The sequence below is a fragment of the Copadichromis virginalis genome, linkage group LG16 (assembly GCF_057382275.1).
Source record: "Copadichromis virginalis isolate Kocher_CV1m ecotype Utaka linkage group LG16, C_Virginalis_male_GT1.1, whole genome shotgun sequence".
In the NCBI taxonomy this organism is placed as follows: Eukaryota; Metazoa; Chordata; class Actinopteri; order Cichliformes; family Cichlidae; genus Copadichromis; species Copadichromis virginalis.
The window spans coordinates 12,183,282-12,205,135 of record NC_140633.1 but is presented as its reverse complement, the minus strand read 5'-3'; the positions used below and the strand labels follow the sequence as shown (position 1 = coordinate 12,205,135).

Sequence of the window (21,854 nt, the reverse complement as noted above, 5' to 3'; positions counted from 1 at the left end):
GGCAGAGAGAGAGAGAGAGAGAGACGTGCACGACGGCAGGGTCTGGTGTCTGTCAGCGGCCGGTGGAGCCTGGGACAGCAGGGGGGGATAGAAGTGAGTCGGGGGGTAGTCGTCAAACTAGGTTATGACATAAAATAATAAGAAATAAAGAAAGCGCTTATTGGTTTGATATTTCATCTTCAGCAATTAACCGGGCATTGAGGTAGAAATTTGGAGCCACATTATTGAGAACCAACTGAATTTTTGTTGGCAGCAAAGCCAGAGCTCTTTATCCCAGAGTAAAAAGACAAGCTCCCATACCTGAGTCCTCTCTACAGGTCATTGTTGTTACTTCACCAGGATCCGGAGCTCTAAAGCAGAAACAGTGAGTTTGGTTTCTACTGCTGGTCAGACTTTAAACCAGGTGTTGTTCCAAAAAAGTGATTTCCTATGTGTGTGTGTGTGTTTTATGTGTAATGTCTTTGCTTATATTGGAGAATAGACTAAAGACGACAGGATTTATGAAGGGTTTGTTTCTGCTGCCCTCTTGGCCAGATCAGTTAAAGCAAAAGTGAGCCTTTTTAGCTGGATAGAAAAAGATAAAAGTCACTTTGTCAAAAGCTCCAGTTTCTGCCTTGTGATAGAAATTCAGTTAAATTCTTAGGTAGTTTAGCGCCAAATCACAACAGCTGTTCCATCGTGCTGGTTTATATTGCACAATAAAACAGAGAAAACCCCAAAAATCTGATGCATAAGCACACAGTGGGATTGAAAAACTCCCCTTTAGCAGTATGACATTTCTGCAGCAGAACCAGGCTCAGGGAGGGGCACCCATCTACTGTGACCGGCTGTGGGTGAGGGGAGTAAGACAACAAAGACACACTGTGGAAGAGAGCCAGAGATTAATGGGTTAACCCTATAATTAATGAGAGATATTTTTGATGTATGTTTCACAGATTATAGGCCAACAGGTCATTTTCAACAGCTTAAATCTGAACATCTGATCAGTTATTTGTTTCTTCAGTGACACGTCACACTGTAACAGGGTGTGCTTTACTACTTCTGCCTCGAAAAACCTCAGTGGAGCCAGCTTTAGGTTTAATACAGAGATCAATATTTTACCACTGAGCAGAATCTCACTCTGCAGTGTTCCTAAACCTGCTAACTCACTTCACTCAGGAGTCAAACTGACGCTTTGCTTTTTTCCTCCACCAGGCACACACTCTTATAAAACAATGAAAACAAGTACAGTAAAATTGGGCTTTTAACTGAGGTTCATTTATCCAACAAAACGCTTGAAGTCAATCAAAAATAATAAGGTTTAAACAACTAAAAGGGACTAAAATGTTCGGAACTCTGAATAATTAAGTTAGGAATACATTTCTTTTGATGCACATTTACACAGCTTTTAATGTGTTTACATATTATAAGCATCTACATTCCTAGTGCAGTGAAATGTCCACTTGTAAAACTCTTTTCTTACTTACACAGATCTATGCAGTAATAATGACACTAGTTTGTTGCGGCAGCCTCACTGTACTTCCATGGTTATACAAGACTTGTATATTGGATGTGCTTTGTGTTTGTATTAATGAGACAGTCATTGAGAGAGAGAAAAAAATGGAGGACATCATTAACCTGCAAAAATGTAACCTTTGTTACCCTCCTAATAATGACTCACAGTCCTGTCAGGTTTGGCACCCGTGGACATGGCCCGATGCTGTTTTTTTCTATTCTTTCTTGGCTTGGCGGTGATGTTCTGAAGAATTTTTTATTCATAATTACATTTGTCTGTCATCAGTGATCCCTCAGTAGTCTCAAGGCTTTTGTTGTTGCTGAGCTCATCAGTGCATATTGCACCAGAGTGTTGACTGACCACAGTAACTAGAGTTTTTCTTTTTTCAAAGCTTAATGATGTCCTCCTTCCTTTGGGCTAGCATCCGTTTTGACTACCACGTTTAAGATTCCCGTAAACTGCAGCCAAATGCAAATGCAGCACTTGGAACACACTCCACACCTTTAATCTTCTTAAATTTGTCATGAAATCTTGAGAAAAAAAGCCACCTTTGTCCATGAACCAAATCGCTCTCCATTGTAATCGCATAGTGCATTATTTTGAGAAATTCACTGAACTTTATTCACAGCTTGATTTAATCATTTCCCACTAACTGTGGTGAGGCACAAAAAACATGCAGAAATACTTGACAGAAAATGTAAGTGCCCAGTCTCAGAAGTAAGGACCCTTTTACTGCTGTTACACTGGCATTTTTAGATTAAATATGGCAACCCATGCAGCAGCCAGCTGCAATAAGTGGTCAAAAAATGAAATTTCTTCAAACGCTATGACTGTTTTAATAAGCATTAGTAAATGATTACCTAATCTATAATGAGTTAAGCCATCGCATACAATCTTTCCACTTAGTGAAAGCAGAAAATACATGCCTGTTCCTGACAAGCAGGATCAATACAGTACATTATCATTAAATTAAATATAGTTGCAGTCAGATAGACACATTAGGCAGATGAATGAGTCGTATGGCCTTCTTTATTTTTGTAACACTTTATGCCAATGCCAAAAAAACCCACACAGATATAGATGGAAATAGGCACCAATCCCAGGGGAGAAATATAAATATATGCTGATAATAAATTCTTCAGCAGCAGTAGAAGCAGGCTGTAACCTTGGCAGGAGAGTTGACAGGGAGCTTCAGTCCCAGTGGGCAGCCAGAGTGGGAAAATAGAAAGCTGCAGCAGAGACATCCACTGGGGACAAGCATCACATTTCATATACACGACGCAAGGAGGCCTGCAAGGCCTGAGATGGGGCTTAAAGCATGTAGCCTGGTAACACACAGTGAGGTAAAACACATCTGTATGTGTGAAGCTTCCTGTTTCTGGTTGGTAAGTTGCTGAGAAGTTTGAAATGTGTTATCAAACATGCAGGCTGACGGTGAGGAAGCAGGTGGTATCTGAGCTGGATATCTGGCGTCCCCTGGTGGTGGCTCAGGGCACATGCAATCGATCAATTTAAAGTGTACTACATGCAACTATGAACATGTTAGTCAGCTAAAACAAAGCAATAATGAAAATTGAACAAAATAAAGTCATATATATATATATATATATATATATATATATATATATATATAGAGAGAGAGAGAGAGATACAGGTATATAGTTTCAACACTTTTGCATTTGGCTACTGACAATAAAATAAATAACATATAATATGACAGAATATAGTATATCATAAAAAAGTCATATATAAATAAATAATAATGATAAAAAATTAAAATGATTAAAAAGAAAAAAGTGCAGAAATGTACAAAGGAAAACAATTGAATGTTTTTATTAACCCTTGTATGGTGTTCGGGTCTGTGAGACCCATGTTCAGTTTTTTTCAAAAGAAAAATTAAACAATTAATTATTTTTTCACGTGTAAATGTGTTGTGTCTTTCCACTCACTCCACTTGATTATAACTGATTTATTTATAACATTTTATATAAAAGAAAAACGAGAAGCACATTAATTCATAAATGTGATCTAACAAAGGTAAAGGGAAAAAATTAACCATGTTTGCTGTTCATATGTCTTGTAATTGGGATGAAGTAAACATCTGTTGAGTAATTTAACATAAAATTGTTTGATAGTGTTAATTTGGAAAGCCAAAACTCTAGCGGGTCCACCAGACCCATGAACACTGGCTGAGTAACAAAAATACGAACACCACACAAGGGTTAAATGTTGAAATGAATACTCCCAGCTATTTGGGTACTTCTGGCTGTTTTTTTTTTAAATTATTACTTTTGTATCATAAAGTATAAAAGAGTTTACGAGCCACAGAAGCACATTTTACCCCATCACGCAGTAAAACCCTTCCTGCATGCCTTCGAGTTCCTTCACTGACCTCTCCCAGCAGCACCATCAGCACATTTTTTTTCTTTTTGTTTTTCTTTCTCTTTACTTTGTTGTGCTCTTGCACCCGATTTTAATTACGTTGCTGACACTGTGGCTCACAAATAACCCATGGGAAAATCCAACATCCTCCTGCTCATCAGGTGAGTCAGATTTCCACATAGAAAGAGACAGAGCTGACATTCGCAGCCCTGCTGTTCCTCATTCCTCGCGTCTAGCAGCGGTCTGTGCTGTGAAAGCAAAGCAGCTGACAAACTGTCCTGTGTACTGTACAGATTTCAGGGGCAAATCCTGTACACTGTATTCACACTGACGCTTGCTTTTGTTTATATTAGATAGTATATGCGTATAATAAATGGGTTATAATATGTTGTAAAGCTGGTGTAAATAGGGAACAAAGAATGCATTAATGACTTTACTTAGAGCTTGAGACAGCTGTAATGATATAAAATATTTCTGACAAATACTGTGCTTTAATCAGTTCCTTAAAAAGCTGGTCTTAGTTTATTCCAACTTCATTGTAGTAAATAATAAACTAGTCACTACTTGGTTTTTTGATGCTTACAAATGCTAAATAGAGGAAGTTTGACGTTGACCACATGGACTGTACATACAGGGATCATATGCTCTGGCAATTACCATAATTTCCATCATGACAAAATATGATTAATAATGTGGTGCTACTACTTATGTTACGCCACTCATATCAATTAAGGTTACAAAATACCCTGATTTTAATTCCATTTGAACTTTAACCTTCTTTATCCCATTTATCTGCTTTCTTTTCAGCTTTTTTATTTATTTATTTATTTTTACATTATGCTAGTATCATTCAAACACTAAAATATAGTTAATCCTGTCACTCTGTAATTCTTTCATAAACAACAAATTACAATCAAGTTATAATTTACATTTATGCACGGTCAGTATGCATGGAGGGAGTCAGGAAAGAGATCCAACAGTGAGTGTCTACAGCTATCTGTAAAACATGGTGGAGGCTGTGTAATGGTTTGGGTTTGCATTTCAGCCAGTGGTGTTTGATGTCTTGTTACAATCAAAAATAGAGTTGCATTTTCATCCACCATGTAGTTCCATGTAGGCCTGTACACGTTTCAACATACTGCTGCACCTATTTCCCATTTTCCTAGCAAAATATAAAGAAATGGGGGCTGACTCTAATACACAGTACTATATACTGTTTGAATGACAGCATGAAAATGACACATACTAAACTCCAATCAAGTATTTACCAGCTGAAAGAAAATAGGAACTCCATTTGGTGTATACTCTGATTTATTCACGGCATTAGATTAAACCTATTCATGCATTTATAACCTCAACATGATAACATTATGCAAAACCATTAAAAAGGTTAAAATGTTGCTTTAATAATATTAGAATAAGCCGTTCTATCTGATCTATATCAGTTTGACAACATGAGTGTCTACAGACATGCTGTAGCGGTTTAGCCTACACTGTGTGCTAATAGGTTAATACTTGCAGTATTTCTCGGGGACACGCTGGTGCAGTTTGTGGCCAGCATGCTGTGCTCCTAATGTTTTGCAGAAAAGTCTGTATTGTTCACACTTGGACTTCACTCGACCTTTACTGTATGCAGCAGTCAGCAGCTGCTGAGGAAAGAAGAATTTCCACCGAGCGTTAGGACTTTCCAGAGTGGGCGGAGCGACTGTGCAGTGCAGGAAGTACTGAGTCAGCTGTAGTTTCTGTAGTTTTTGAGGTATGTTGGTTGTCAAACACGTTCCTTGCGGTCCCGCATAAAGGGCAGGGAGTCTGCGTTTGTCTGCGAGTTTTCTCTGTGTGCTGAGCGGCAGATACTTCAGCTTCTCCGCGATGAGTCGAGCCGTGCTGGTGGATCTGCTTCACCGCTGCTGTGCATCATGCACGGGCGCTTCTCTGCTGGAGGACTCGGTTTCAGACTCGCAGGTCTTCGTGCTGTGCGGGAACACTTACCGGGAGAAAAACGGCTTCGTAGACACGTTCTTGAGCTCCTGCAAAAGTGTGCACATCCTGGACTCGAGCTCCACAGTGGAGAGTTTGTACCGTTTCAAGCAGACTTTGGACCAGCTGGACCTGAGCTCGATCACGGTCCTCACCACCGCACAGGGCAAAGAGGTGCTGGCTCATTACCAGAACCTCCTTTTTACGGCCCTATACGACTTCCAGTACAAGCAGAGACCGGTGGACGAGACTTGTCCTAGTTGCAGAGCCTCCACAGATTCGGTCTCACCTGGCGAAGAAGTGTGCGAAGAAGTGTCGACGTTTATGCAGCAGCTTCCTGCGCTGAAGGGAGAACTCACAGTTCTGAAGTCTGCGCTCATTCCAGGTCGGCTTAAGCAAAACATACTTATGAGTTTTATGGAGTTATTAAATTACTGTATAGTGAATGGAGTTTGGATTTCTCCTCCTACATCAAGGGTGTCAAACACAAGTCTCGAGGGCCAGAATCGGTCGTACAAAGACTCCAATTTGGGCCATTGAATTATTTTTAAAAATGTGAACGAGTGCATAGATTTTAAACTTTTAGGTGTATTTTTATATATTTTACAGCTTCTCCTGTTGATAAAGATCTCGCCCACTGGTAGTCATACAGTAGCAAAGTACGGTAATAAATAAACAATTAAGGTTCCTGTTAACATTAGTGCACGATATGTGAAATGAAAACAGTTTGACTTCCCCGTCCCACACTAACTATTTGGGAACAGCGTGTTTTCCATTTTCTGTAAATGGGTGTATATTTGAAAGGAAGATAGAATGAGTTTGTCTATCAAAACTTAATATGTCATACATATACTATATATTGATACTATATATTGCACAATAGTAAATTCCAGAGTCTTTAATATATGGAGGAAAAACAGTGATTCACTGCTACTTGACTGTTTAATTTTATAATAAAGTCTAATCATTTGATAACCACTTAAACTATAGTGATATATCCATTAGATAAAGAGGAAACTGAGAATGTACCAATACCCAACACCATATACCGTTGGACTCCTTTGTCCATGCAAATATGTCCTAGTGAACTGATAACAGGAGACATACAGTGGTGTGAAAAGGTTTTTCACACTGGGCCATGTAGGTTTAATTTTTTCCACCTTAATAATAAACACTTCCATTTAGAAATTGTTTACTTGTGTTATCTTTGTCTAGAATTTAAATTTATTTGATTATCTGAAACATTTAAGTGTGACAAACATACAAAAAATAGTTAATCAGGAAGGGGGGGAAACACTTTTTCACACAACTGTGCATGAGATCAGCTCATGTTATCATTTAATCCTGACATTTAATGAATTTTCTTATCATTTAGTGCACTGTGTTAAAATTTCTATTAAAGTATAATCTGTTGACAAGATGTTGGTAAATAAATACAAACTGAGCTAGAAGTAGCTTAGCATTCATTTAAATGCTATTAAATGTATTTATTTCAATGTGTTATTTTAGAAAAGCAGTTTACCTTTTTTCTCTCCCTCTTTGTCTCAGATTGTTTTGGTCATGGCTTCAGCACCCGTACAGGTGGTGTGTCCTACATCTCGACCTTATCCTCCTTGAATCTGTTCAGCAGCTGCAGGAGGAGGGACCCAGTGGCTGTGGTAATGGAGAACAGGCGCCGATTAGCCCTCCATGCTGGTTTCCATCCTCAGCCCATGCATTTAGTCAAGGTACTCAACACTATTAGAATTTTGCCCTTTAATGTATTATCTGTATTATGTAAAAAGGGTGTTGGAACATATTTGTAGTAATTAAAGCTAGAGTCTGACCAATTGGCAGCCTGCAATTATCAGCTGATATTAACTGTATGAAAAACGAAAAAGTAAAGAAGAGATTGGAGAAACAACCATGTTATGAATGTTGATGTTGCATGACTTGTCCACCAGAGGGCATCCTGCAACGTCCACATTCCAAACACAACAAACAACCAGCTGATCCAAGCTGGCAGACAGAGCGCAAATGAGCAATAAATAGCTCCGTGTAACAGACATAGAGAAACCTGTTTAGATTCTATGTGTCTGAAAGAAAAAAAATATTATATTGGAATATCGGATTTTTAAATCACCAAATATCAGACTTAAAATATCGGCTCAGCCGCACCTTAAAGTGCGAGTAGCATGTATAAAAATATATCATCTTGCATATATTAAGGTGCAAGTTTTACATATTTAATTCTGGATGCACATCTGTTTGATATAATCTTTTGTTTTTAATATTCACCAACGTATTTCACATGTTAACAAACTAAAGCAAACGAGCATTCACAGTCAAAGAAAATGAATATGCAACAGTAACAAATAATTAACAGATTACACTCATTTTTTATTTTTAGTTGTTTTTGTTTTTTTGTTTTCCAACTTCGGGACAGTTTTGTTCTGACCTCAGTGCTGAGGGTCAGTGATGTGAGATCAGTGTTTTGTTAAAGGACTGTCGGCTTGTTTTCTGAAGGTGAACCACGCTAACGATGTCTGGGTCTTGGGGAAAGCTGAGCCCGAGAGTTACGATGCAATGGTGACCAATCAGACTGGGCTCGTCTTAGCAGCTCCAGGGGCCGACTGCATGCCGCTCCTCTTTGCTGATCCCGTCGCAAAAGTTATCGGAGTCGCACATGCAGGTCAGCCCTCACTGCTTCTCAAAGTTTTGACCACTGACTGCTAATTTAGGGAACCATCATCTCATTGGGGGCCAATCAAGAAAAAAAATGCACATCAGAACTATTAGTTAGTGTTTTTAATATGTCTATGTGTGTGAAAGAGAAACTTGAGTAGAGGAACTTAAGAAGACTTTGCAGAAAGCACACACTTCAACATTCTTTGGAATCAAAGTAAATTCTTTCAGTGTTAATTATTCTATAGACTCTTTATATAATTTGTTTTAGCCTTTGGTGCCCCCTAGAGGATTTATTTATTCAAGATAAAACCAAACCGTTGAAGAGAGCGTGCAAAAGAGGCTGCAGTGGTACAACTTTACAATATGAACTCTGACGATGAAATGGCTACATTTACAGGTTGGAGAGGAACCATAATGGGGGTTGCCATGGCCACTGTGAATGCCATGGTGACAGAATTTGCTTGCCAAGTTAGCAACATTGTGGTGGCTGTGGGACCATCAGTGGGACCCTGCTGCTATACCATGGAAAGAGACCAGGCGTTGGACTTCATGAGCATCCATCCAGACTGTGTTCCTGATCCAGAATCAGCCAGACCACACGTCGACATCCATCTCGCCAACAGGTACGGCTCACGAAACGAGAACAATAGATTAAATAGAGCTGACAAAAGTACAGAATCTCTGTGAACAAGGAAAAGAAAATAGCTCTATATTCTGTTGCCTACATTGTAGAGGGAGTCTTGGTCTGTAATGAAGAGAATGAATAGGGAAGAGCTTAAAGTGGGATTCAGCAGGTGGGGATCCCTAAAACCAATTGCAAGGTCGTAGTGTGGAGAAATGAATCACAACTCAAAATAATTTCTCTTAAGAGCTTCAGTAGATTTTCTTAAATTTCCAGTTTATCACCACTGAGCAATCTTTACCTTTAAATCTAAGCTCTCTCCTTCCTCTCCTGTCCTGTATTTCTTATCTTTCTCCATCTGTGAGTGAAGTTAGCCCTCTTTCTTTTCACTCTCTGTAAAATACAGCAGCCGGACCTTTAACACACACTGTGTGACAAACTGCACACAAACACATTGTGTGTGTTTCGCTGATAGAAACGCTGCATTTGAAATTACCTGCCACTTTTTAAAAAAATTACTCGAGTAAAGAACAGATAACTGGAAATTCTACTTAAGTACAGTAATGAAGTATTTCTACGTTATTACTCTAAGATTAACCAATGAGGGAAAACTGATTGTTGCAGAGCAAGAAACAAATTTAGGATTTATTGTGGATGTTGATCGGCATTCACATAAAATTTATATTTTCTTACTAAGGTCATAAAAGCATTCTGAAGATGCCCTTTTCATTTGAGTCTGGCTCAAATTTAACCTGAATTTCAGAAAATGTTCACGATACAAATTCAAAGTGTATTTAAACAGACTAAACAGACTAGTGGATGCACTGACTACCCAGATTCTATTTTTAAGAGATGTTCCAAGATGTACTAGTCTCGTTCTTTGAATATGTAAAAGGTAACTGTGGCAGCCACTCAATGATGACTCAGACTTGAACTTAAATACATCTCAGAGGAAATCATAGCTGAGTGAATTCTCCAAGTTCACTTTCATTCTGTCACTAGTGTTAGAGTGTGTTATATTTATTATGGAGTTAATCAATAAGATCAAGTAAGAGCTTCAGTTTAAGATTAAGGGTCTTCTTGCATTTACCCATTCTGGGTTGTCTGGAGAGGAGATAAGAGGAGAGAAAGGAGGTCCTTGTTTAAATTTTCAGCCATTACTATTTGAGTATGTGTTGGAAATAGTAGCTTTAAGCTTTAAGGTCTTTAATATTGAATTCATATACAGTGGGGCAAAAAAGTATTTAGTCAGCCACCGATTGTGCAAGTTCCCCCACCTAAAATGAGAATTTATTCGTAAATCAGGGTGGAAAATAAGTATTTGGTCAATAACAAAAATACAACTCAATACTTTGTAACATAACCTTTGTTGGCAATAACAGAGGTCAAACGTTTACTATAGGTCTTTACCAGGTTTGCACACACAGTAGCTGGTATTTTGGCCCATTCCTCCATGCAGATCTTCTCGAGAGCAGTGATGTTTTGGGGCTGTCGCCGAGCAACACGGACTTTCAACTCCCGCCACAGATTTTCTATGGGGTTGAGGTCTGGAGACTGGCTAGGCCACTCCAGGGCTTTCAAATGCTTCTTACGGAGCCACTCCTTTGTTGCCCGGGCGGTGTGTTTTGGATCATTGTCATGTTGGAAGACCCAGCCTCGTTTCATCTTCAAAGTTCTCACTGATGGAAGGAGGTTTTGGCTCAAAATCTCACGATACATGGCCCCATTCATTCTGTCCTTAACACGGATCAGTCGTCCTGTCCCCTTGGCAGAAAAACAGCCCCATAGCATGATGTTTCCACCCCCATGCTTCACAGTAGGTATGGTGTTCTTGGGATGCAACTCAGTATTCTTCTTCCTCCAAACACGACGAGTTGAGTTTATACCAAAAAGTTCTACTTTGGTTTCATCTGACCACATGACATTCTCCCAATCCTCTGCTGTATCATCCATGTGCTCTCTGGCAAACTTCAGACGGGCCTGGACATGCACTGGCTTCAGCAGCGGAACACGTCTGGCACTGCGGGATTTGATTCCCTGCCGTTGTAGTGTGTTACTGATGGTGACCTTTGTTACTTTGGTCCCAGCTCTCTGCAGGTCATTCACCAGGTCCCCCCGTGTGGTTCTGGGATCTTTGCTCACCGTTCTCATGATCATTTTGACCCCACGGGATGAGATCTTGCGTGGAGCCCCAGATCGAGGGAGATTATCAGTGGTCTTGTATGTCTTCCATTTTCTGATGATTGCTCCCACAGTTGATTTTTTCACACCAAGCTGCTTGCCTATTGTAGATTCACTCTTCCCAGTCTGGTGCAGGTCTACAATACTTTTCCTGGTGTCCTTCGAAAGCTCTTTGGTCTTGGCCATGGCGGAGTTTGGAGTCTGACTGTTTGAGGCTGTGGACAGGTGTCTTTTATACAGATGATGAGTTCAAACAGGTGCCATTCATACAGGTAACAAGTGGGGGACAGAAAAGCTTCTTACAGAAGACGTTACAGGTCTGTGAGAGCCAGAGATTTTCCTTGTTTGAGGTGACCAAATACTTATTTTCCACCCTAATTTACGAATAAATTCTTTACAAATCCTACCATGTGGATTCATGGATTTTTTTTTCACATTCTGTCTCTCACAGTTGAAGTGTACCTCTGGTGCAAATTACTGACCTCTGTCATCATTTTAAGTGGGGGAACTTGCACAATCGGTGGCTGACTACATACTTTTTTGCCCCACTGTATGGGATTTGTTTTTCGCTCAGCTGTGAACCAAACAATATGTCTAATTTCCCATCCCAGAGTTCTCCTCCAGAAAGGTGGCGTCCTGCCCGAGCACATCCATGACAACACGATGACGCACTGGTCCTGCGTGACGCCCTGCACCTCATGTCACCCTGAAAACTACTTCTCCCATGTCAGAGATGGGCTTAACTTTGGCACACAGGTGGGCTTCCTGTGGATCAAACAAACGAATGAATGAATGAGTGTTTAGCACACTTACCTCATATTGTTGTCAGCTAAAGCTCCACAAAGTCAATGTGCTTTTTTGGTAAAATTACGTGGTATAAAAAATGTTAAAAGCAGCAGACAGAAAATAGCTAAAAACCAATTGTTTGCTAATTTACTGTTTGATATTTACAGCTTTAAGGATAATTTTGCATGTCCCACAGATTCTAATCTTCAAATAAACTAGAGGATTAAAGTTACAATGTGCAAAATCTCAATACTAGATGTCAGTACATAGCAGACTGCATTCAACTGAGTTCTGTTTTCGTACCGCTCCCAATTCAAATGCACAATCCTAGCTAAGGTGGCTTCCATTCATCTGTAGTGAGTGCAGGCTAGGGTTGCCAACTCCCTGAAAAATAAATAAGGGACACCTCGTGGCCAGGGCCGGGCAACCCAGTTGTCTTCACCCTTCCCAGTGTGGTAGCTCTTTTTTTGTGTGTGTGAAATTATTTTTTAACCATTTGACTTGAATTTGATTTAAGCAGATGCATATTCTTTGTGATATGACCATATGGGAAACAAATGATCATTTAGCCATTTATTTTTAGCTCAAAATGACAACATTAACACAATAAAACAGGTCTCTTTCTTAAACAGAAGCCTGTCATGCTTAACTTTTGAGAATATAAGTAAATCTTTCTTTAAAAGAACTCTGTCCTGCTTAACTTAAAATTATATAAATTAATAGAAAGCAATAGAACGAAAAATATTCTTGTAACTGTGCACATTTAGTGCATTTAGTACAATTGGCTTCAGTTGAGGTATTATTTCAGCTTTTCTAATGCTAATCAGCTGCTCCTGTTTGTAAACCCGCTTGTTCCCATGATTACGCATCTTAACTCATCATCATTATTCATCTATGTATTACTTTTATGTATTATTCATCTATTTGTTGTAATCATCCATCCTTGCAGTTGTTTATTACACAAAATAAATGATATTATCACACTTCTGGCCACATAGCGCTGATATTCACCGCACATGCCCATATTAACCTTAACCAGAGGGTTTAAACAACAAACCAGTGTTTACATACCATATCTGCTTCTGCCGTGGCCTGGTGGACAAAAAATTGGTTAAGGGTTCCCCGAGCTTTCACGCCCCTCATGTTCTTCTTGTGCCCACCACTAGAAGCATGCCTATGGAAAAAGTGCGCCGGCACACAGTGCAGTGCGCTTTATAGGTGTTATCGTACACTTTCCCAGCCAGGTGTTTCCCTTTTCCCAGTCCTCCCTGTACTTTTGCAGCCTTTTTTCTTTTCTTTCTCTGAGTGATCAAACATTGCTGCTCTAATGCTGGGCTTACACTGTGCGATTTTTGGCCCATTTTGAGCCGATTTTTGAGTCGTGCGACCGATTTGGTGATCGGCCCGATTTTGGCCTTCATCGTGCATCGTGTAGTATACGTGGGGTAACGAGAAGCGATTAACACCTCACGACCAGCTCCCGATCATCAATCGCTCGTGAGGGTGTCACCACAGCCGCTCACACTGCTCATGCGCAAACACGTAAACATCGGTGAAAAAGACGGAGCAGCACGGCTGTGCAGCGTGTGATCTGGACACAAGTGATGGAGGCACAACTTGTAGAACTTTGGAAAGCTCATCCGAGCCTTTTCGATGTGGCATCACAAAATTATCACGACCACAACAACCGTGAAAATAGTTGGATTTACACTGCTGCTCAATCACAGCTGCCTGATCAATGTTTTTCATTAGCAATTTAGCAAAGTTGATGGTGGTGGTGTGTCTGTGTGAGTGAAAGACAGAGAGAGCGAGCGACAGATTTTCTGTTATAACCTTCATGTTATGTTGGCACAGTGTGAGCACTCAGGTCGCATCAGAGCATCGGGCGGTATAGTGTGAGACCTGCATCGTGACCTGCAAACTTCTAATCCCTGCGAGTCAATCGTGCAGTTTGAGCAAGAGCTGAATAACGTGACTGAAAAAAATCGCACAGTGTCTGCCCAGCTTTAGGTGTACTGTCATCCGAGACGTGCACCGCAGTGTCGGCGTTTGTTTCCCTGTTGGCCATGCTTCTTGTTGTGGTCATCTGTTTTCTTCCGGTATTTTCTCCGCAAGCGACCTTTCCTCGACCAATGAGATAATCTGAATTGTCATACTCGAATTGTCATAAGTGTGCTGTCAGCTCATTGGTCACAAAGCAGGAGAGGGGCTGGGAATTATGTTTTCAAACAAAGCGTTAATTCCATTAAAAGTTATAGACTACTTTTGATTCTCACTGTATTACGGGACAAAGTGCGTCCCTTATTAGCTCAATACGGGACGTGTACTTTTGTTTCTAAATACGGGACGATTCCGTTTTTTAAGGGACGGTTGGCAACCCTAGTGCAGGCTGTCAGTCCACTGTTCACCTCAGCAGTAGCAATATGTATTGACATCTATGGACTCTAGAGGGAAACTGCAAAACTTTGTGGCTGAGTCCAATATGAGTCAGTGAAGCTCATTTCTGTCTGACAATGATACTGCAGTGTTGTTGAGGATATCGAACTTTTTGTCATTAAACACTGCCCTTTAGTAACACTTTCTTTGAAGTGGAGCTAACTTTGTTGGATTCAGAGTCTTAGCGATTAAACTCTCATACGATGTGAGAATGTAATCAAATTGTTTATCGGAGGGAAAATGTGATTTTTAGGACACTTGAGTCTAACATTAGCTAATATAGCATTAGCTTATTGCTGTTGTGTTTTAGCCAGCTCATTGTTAGCTGTCTGGAGGCCGTAGAGTCGCATGTCTAATCTGCCATCAATAAGTAATTATAATGATATCAGGAAGAAATGAACATGTTTATGCACATTTTCGTGTGTTAGAGCTCTGACTTCAGCTCAGTAGGTTCAGCTGAGGAGTAAGAGGATGACACTTGATCCAGTTATCACCTTCCCTCGCATTTTCGCTTCTTTAATGAAAACAACCACTTCTCAGATGATAAAACATGGGTATGATCATATCTTGAGTCTGTAGGTGCAGACACAAATTAATATTTTACTAAGCTAAATTATTACTATTTTATTTTTTAAAATTTCACTAACTTTCAGGGATTTCTCACTTGAACAAACATGTTTTATAGCTCGTAAGATTTTTGGGGGTGAATCTAACTCTGCAGGGAATTATTTCTATATTGTCGGAAACAGCATAGGAATACTGGACTGATACAGTTTGTCCAAACATGTATATTTGGATAGTTTACCTGTATTGTGGGTCCAATGTACCAAGCAAACTACCCACTAGCCAGTAAGCATTCATCTAGCGGCTCTAATCTGTCTCTCTTAATTCCAACCTGAGCCAACAGAATTATTTAGAGAATGAATGGTGGGTTTAAATACTTGGATAACACGCGGACCAAATAGACCTTTTTCTTTTTATTCTTGTACTGAAAATCTTGAGAGATGGTTTTTAATGGCATTTAACTTTAGTCAGAGACGTACAGCATAATATTACTCAGTGATATAAGATTTAAGACAGAACACACATACCTTAAAGGAGTGAGGCTCTAAGCGGTGAGGCCATTCAATTTCTCTTGGTGAATGACTGTAGAAATCTGTACAGCATATTTTACGTTGATATTTCTCTTTCTGCATTGTAAAGCATGGTAATTTTTGTGTTCAATAAACTTTCAGTCCAATGACCGGCTACGTGGGTTTTATTAATAAACTGAATGACAGATAGCAGTTGGGTTCATCAGAGTTCAAATCTGTCACATTTTACAGTAGAATATCCAGGCGATAGATGGGTCATTCCATGAAAACCAACCAACTGCACCAGTTTAATGTTTCTGATGGAGAGGAACAGAAACAACCATTAGTTTGATCTGTTCTCTGATTATTCTGTGGGGGAAAAAATAACTTTTGAGTCCAACTTTTAAAGGATTTCATCACCATGTGAGATAAGCCAGAACAAGTTATACCAAATAGGAGATTTGTTTGTTTTTTTTAAACCTAGTGTTTGATATTCCCACTATAGCCTTAATTCCTTCTCTGTCAAAAATAATTTTCCAGTAATCTACAATCCTGTTTAATTCTGTGGCTGTTAGGTGGAGACACTGGTTGGTTTTACATATCAGTTTCAGTTCCAAACTTTTAGGAGCATTAAACTTTCTGTTGTTTGGTTTAATATAATGAATAAATGTAATTTTATTAAGCATGACAGACACAGACGTCTTCAGGGATACAGACAATTTTTATTCTGAGACAAAAGTCTTGATTTGTCTTACAAAGCAGCCCTTTTCCTAAAAAATAAAATAAATATAACAAAGATCATTTTAGTAACACAAAGTGTCTCACTGAAAAGATCGGCTGTTTTCTCAACAGCCTCATTTCTGCATAAAATTAACTGGAAACAGAAGCATCACATTTCTGCGTGTTTCACCAACACTGACGTGGGATCTGATTTTTTTCTTCCCCCCTCAACTTAGTGCAAGTTCAGTCATCACATTGAACAGTAATTTCAAACAAGTAAAAGTAAATCACAAACTCTTACAGTTCAGTCAGTTTTAGCTGAAATTCACTTTTAACATGATCAAAGTAAACTGAGGTCAGGTCTGCACAGGACTAACACCAACGACACAAACTCTACAGCGCATGACTCGAAACACTTACATCATATAAATCATGTTCCCGGACACATTACTGACAGTGTTATCAATTAAAACATTCTTACACAACACAGACACACATGCATGACCGACCTGGTGGCAAACGTCATTTGTGGGCTTCAGATAATAATAAAACCTCTCCTGGCATCAGCTTTCAAACAGAGACATCCCCGCACATTAAGGCCAGTTCTTTTAGTGCAAACACAGAAATGCAAAGTCAGTCTTAAATGAATGTAATGAGCTCCATTAGTCGAGGAAATGAGCCAGATTATTAACATCAATCACTAAACCAAGTTGTTTAATGTTAGATTATATTTTCTTTAAGTGGTGAATTATTTTCTTTTCATTACGGTCCGAAAATTATTTTGTACCCACGCTACTAACTTAAATTTATGTGCAAGTCACACAGTTTCTTTGCAATTTTAATTTGCATCTCATTTCAAAACATTTTCAGGGCTTTCATGGTCACGTTTCCACTATTGGAGACATTTAGCATGCTCATGTGCTTATTTTGCATCTGTGTGGTGATTTTATAGGTTTTTGTTTTCTATGGAAGGTCATTTTTGTGTCTTTATTGTTCTTCTCTCCTCACTGAACTGGTAGAATTGTGTCTCAACGTACTTTTTAAGGTAATCAAAAATTTGTTAATAATAAGTTTGTTAATAATTTTGTGTCATTTTGAGTTTGTTTTGTGTCTTTGTTTGTTTTTGCATAAATAAGAGCAAAACATTGCAGATTCATTGGAAAAAAGGAGCGAATCATTATTTCAGACATTCATTCTCCACACCACTCTCCACCACAAAAAACAAACAAACAGAAATTTGCACTTTTATCCTAAAGCATTGCCATTGTGGCTTCAGAGGCTGTTCTCAATTGGCTCATGCAAAAGAGTTTAATGAACCACAAATGTAGGAGCCCTTCTCACTCTGGGCCATAAACTGAAAACAATCGCTAATCCAACAAATGTATGAACTGCTGAGAGAAAGAGTGCCCGTCATTACAGAAACAAAGAGCCAAACATAATCTGTATTTAAACAGTAAAAGTGTTTCCATAGCAGGTTTATGATTTTAAGCACCACTGGATTCCTGCCAAATCTTAGTTTAGCTCATTGCATCACCACCTAAGCTAACTGTAAACAGGCCATTTGGTTTGTAATTTTTGGCCAATAATTAACAGAAATAAGCAGTCACGTAATTTTAAGACCAATGGAACGAGGACAAATCCAGTCTTGGTTTTGAACTCAGGAGGAAATTTGAGAGCTTTGTGCTTTTGAAATGTCAGTGGACTCATTTGCAGAAACGTTGCTGGGTTTTGGCCCTGCTGAGGACACAATGAAATGAAACCTGTGGGAAACATTTTTTAGATATTACTCCTCAGTAAAGACCTTCCACCATTTAATCTCCAACCTATTAGCCTTTAAGTGGCTGCAGCAGCAGCAGGCTTGGCAATCTGAGTTGTTAAGGTGTTAATCTGAGTTGACTGATTATCAAAAAAAACAAAACCCACATAATTCAATTGACTTTTACAACAAATAAATTCCTATATATTTATGAGGTTGGAAAATAATTCTAGTAAAGTGAATGTACAACATCGTCATCAGCAAAACTTCTACTTGCAAAAAGCAAAGGCCTTGACTGCTCACGTGTGCCCCCCCAACCCATCACAGCAACTTCTGCAATTTCATACTATGGACTTGTCATTGACCCCAGCTCCTCTTCCCAGACTGTGGAGAACATTTTCCACGTGTCTTTTCTGATCAGAGTAAGGCTTTAGTGCCTCCTGGTGACTGTAAGCAGGCGTGACAGTTTCATTCGCAGAAATGGCTTATGTATAAAAGAGGTTAATAGTTGTTCCAGCAGTTAAAATGTATTGCTTGTACATTTCTGTGTACCACATAGTGAAGGTATGTTTTATCTGGTGTATGAGGCATGTTTATCTTAGCACAAAGAACAATATTTTGTTGCACCGCTATTATCGCAAGGTTTGGTTGTGATCATATAGGCTGTGACGCCACGCCAAAGGATTTCAGTGAGCCATTTGCAGAAGTCTGGTTTTTCTACTATCTGTACAAGGTATTTTTTTATAATTGTGTGTCTGTCCAACTAATCAGAGAGCTCCTTACATCCCACAGTGTGGCTAATTTGCATTGCAGCAGGATTATTAAAATGAAGTTGCTAATCCAATAGTTAATCCGTGAGCTAATCTGTGAGAAAACAGGAAAGAGAACTGGATTTTAAAATGAGGAGTGGGCTCGTCATATTAAATTGTATTTTTAAAAAACATTTTGAAAATCTCTTTTTTAATGTGGAATTCAAAAATGAATTTACAAATGCAGAATTTATTCTACAATTCATTATTTAAGCACAGAACACTTTATTTCGATGCGCATGGCTCTTGTGGTCCTCCATACCAAGGAACTTGAAAAACTCCACAGTAGATACTGGGCTGTCTGATGTGGTGGGGGGGAGCAGTGTTGATGGATGTCTCCTGAGGTCCACTGTCATCTTGTCTTAAGCCTGTTCAGCTCCAGGTTGTGCTGACTGCACCAGACTACCAGCCACTCAACTTCCTGCCGGTATGCAGACTCATCACCATCCTGAATGAGGCCAGTGACGGTGGTGTCATCTGCAAACTCTTTAGCCTGCAGCCCTTCCAGTAATGCTGGTCTTTTAGTAATTACCAGTGTATGCTCATTGTCAGCAGGCTCACTGTCAAAAGGCTCATTGTCAACCATGAGGTGCATGGTATTGTGTCGTTTGGCAGCTTAAATGTGTGTTTTGCGACACTAACACTGGGCATTAACTGTTTTTTGTGCTTTGCAAAGTAAAAAGGAAACTGACTGTTACTCCACAGAGCACACCAGAAAGTCCTCAAATAATGGACAACAGTTCTTCCCCAGAGCCCCTTCCACAGCTGTCAAGCACCTCTACCCTCCAAAAAAATATCTAGGGTGAAGCAAGAAGGCAAGGACAAAGAGGATTTGAGGGCAGCCTCTGATACCAAGGCTGATCTAAGCATGGACAAAAATGTAGAAAATAATAATCTGTTGGGGGCTTCCCATTATGCATGATGCGTGAGGAATGTTTCCTCTTCATTATTGTAGGGTCTTTCCCTTACTGCAGAAAGTGCCTTGTGGTGACTGTTGTTGTATTTATATAGGTAACATTTAATTATCTGAAGAGTGCTTCTAAGAAAGTGACTTCAAGATATATTACGTTCAGTTTCAGAACTTTAAAGTCACTTCAACTTTATCTTAACTCAGCTCTTCACATCTCAATGCAAAATGCCCACTGGTGACCATTTACAACTTGAACAATTATCAGTGTGTTTAAGCTGACTTTGACAGTAACATAAATTAACCTAAATTAAACCTAATTTAGGTTACTTTAATTTAACCTAAATTAAATATAGATGAGTAGTAACGTGTTAAAAGTAACATGTTACTGTAATCCGATTGCTTTTTTTCAAGTAACAAGTAAATTACGATTGCAAAAAAGAAATTAGATTACTGTTACTTTCCCATAAGCACGCTGCGTTACTGCATTACTAAACTGTGATTTTGTTTGTGAGACTGTCTCATGACAATGACGTACGAGTGTGCAACATCCCTGACAGCACCAAATGTGTTTAGATCAACAATCGATAATATGGAGTGCGGAGAGAGTACGACCATGCAGCGTTTAAAGAATGGAAGTACGGGCATTACTTTGAGTTTGATTCCATAAAAAGTGACAATGAAAAATTACGCTGCCACGGGAATGTGAAATTCTCAGAGAAACCCCTGGACCCCCAATGACGTGACCACTGCAGCACCAGGCAAACCTCCACCGGCCCCATTCCTGTTAAACAGGTGAAAACAGACTTAAGAATGACAGGACTTGGTGCAGCTGAATCTTCGATTTTATTTATTTATTGCTGTTTTCCTTGAAAGAGTGAGGGTAAACACAAAAGTTTTTTTATTTTATATGCTGTAATATGCAGAAAATAGGTTTAAATATTAAACAAATTTCTTCAGGTCAGAGCATATAATTAAATTTTTGCTTGATGCAATGTGCATGAAGTTAAAAGATTAAAACTAATAAAAGATGTTTTAAAAATAGACTTATTCATTTGATTACATTTTATATGATATCATTTATATTGCTTTATAACATATTCAAGTTGTGTATCATGTTTTTTAAAAAAAATGGCTAAGTAATAAAGTAACTAATTACTTTTGAAAATAAGTAATCAGTAAAATAGAGTAACTGGATTACTTTCTTGGAGATGTAATCACTAATTAGTAACTAATTATTATTTTCAACACAGAATAACACATTTCATTGTTTACAGACATATTGTGGATAACACTTTATAGGGACAGATCAGCTCAGAGTATCGCCATACAGGCTTGTCCTTTGAATGGGCTCCTTGAAAACACATGAAATTCCAACACGAACACGCTTTCGGCTCATAAAACACGCCCACGCTTCCTTAACCAGCGAGGCGTCAGACGTAACCAGTGACGTCACGTGCGCGTGGAGAAGGTAGCTGGATTTCTTAAAACGCGACGCGCGCTCGGCGCAGGACGTCCCGCCACTGCAGATCGACCAATAGAAGCCGGAGTTACTATCCCGACTAGTTTAAAGTTGCAGGAAGACTACTAATGTTTACACTCGATACGCATTACACGCCAGTCCTGCGTTGTGTGCGCTGTTGTCGTGCTGAACGTTTTACTTGCAGAAATGGCCTCCGAAAACAAATCGTGCAAGAATGAGGACGTGCTGGAGATCGTTTCGAAAGATAGTGAGGTAGAGTTGTGTGTTGAAGATTCTTCGTCAGATGACGAAGATCTCATCCAGGTAGACAAAGAAAATAGCAGCGATTCGGGCTACGAAATACTGCTGCCCCAAAGGTATGCAATCTCAGGTTTATTGGTGAATGCTTTTTATCTTTTTGTCTTGGTGCACGGTCAGTCATCCAGTGTGGAAATCCCAGAAAGTGGATTCTGTTCATTTGGACATCGCGATTTCAGTGGGAGAAAAGTTTCATTACTCATCCCAGTAACTTGAATTGAATTTCCCCAACCTTATCAACAGTACATTTGATAGTGGCTGAA

At 39.3% G+C, this 21,854-nt stretch overlaps 1 protein-coding gene across 1 annotated transcript; it reads left to right on the top strand.

Annotated features, from left to right (window-relative positions):
- The first annotated feature begins 5,581 nt into the window (after nucleotides 1-5,581).
- Nucleotides 5,582-15,790, top strand: lacc1 (laccase (multicopper oxidoreductase) domain containing 1). The gene is made up of 6 exons (XM_085435366.1): nucleotides 5,582-6,239; nucleotides 7,403-7,581; nucleotides 8,360-8,525; nucleotides 8,919-9,144; nucleotides 11,936-12,476; nucleotides 14,499-15,790. Exons 1-5 carry the CDS (start codon nucleotides 5,747-5,749, stop codon nucleotides 12,114-12,116), a joined length of 1,245 nt encoding a protein of 414 aa, XP_085291492.1. The 5' UTR covers nucleotides 5,582-5,746; the 3' UTR covers nucleotides 12,117-12,476; nucleotides 14,499-15,790.
- Nucleotides 15,791-21,854: the final 6,064 nt, after the last annotated feature.

Coding starts and splice junctions, on each gene's coding strand:
- lacc1 (XM_085435366.1), top strand. CDS start 5,747: ATGAGTCGAGCCGTGCTGGTGGATCTGCTTCACCGCTGCTGTGCATCA. Junction 6,240..7,402: donor GAAGTCTGCGCTCATTCCAG/GTCGGCTTAAGC, acceptor TCTTTGTCTCAG/ATTGTTTTGGTCATGGCTTC. Junction 7,582..8,359: donor AGCCCATGCATTTAGTCAAG/GTACTCAACACT, acceptor TGTTTTCTGAAG/GTGAACCACGCTAACGATGT.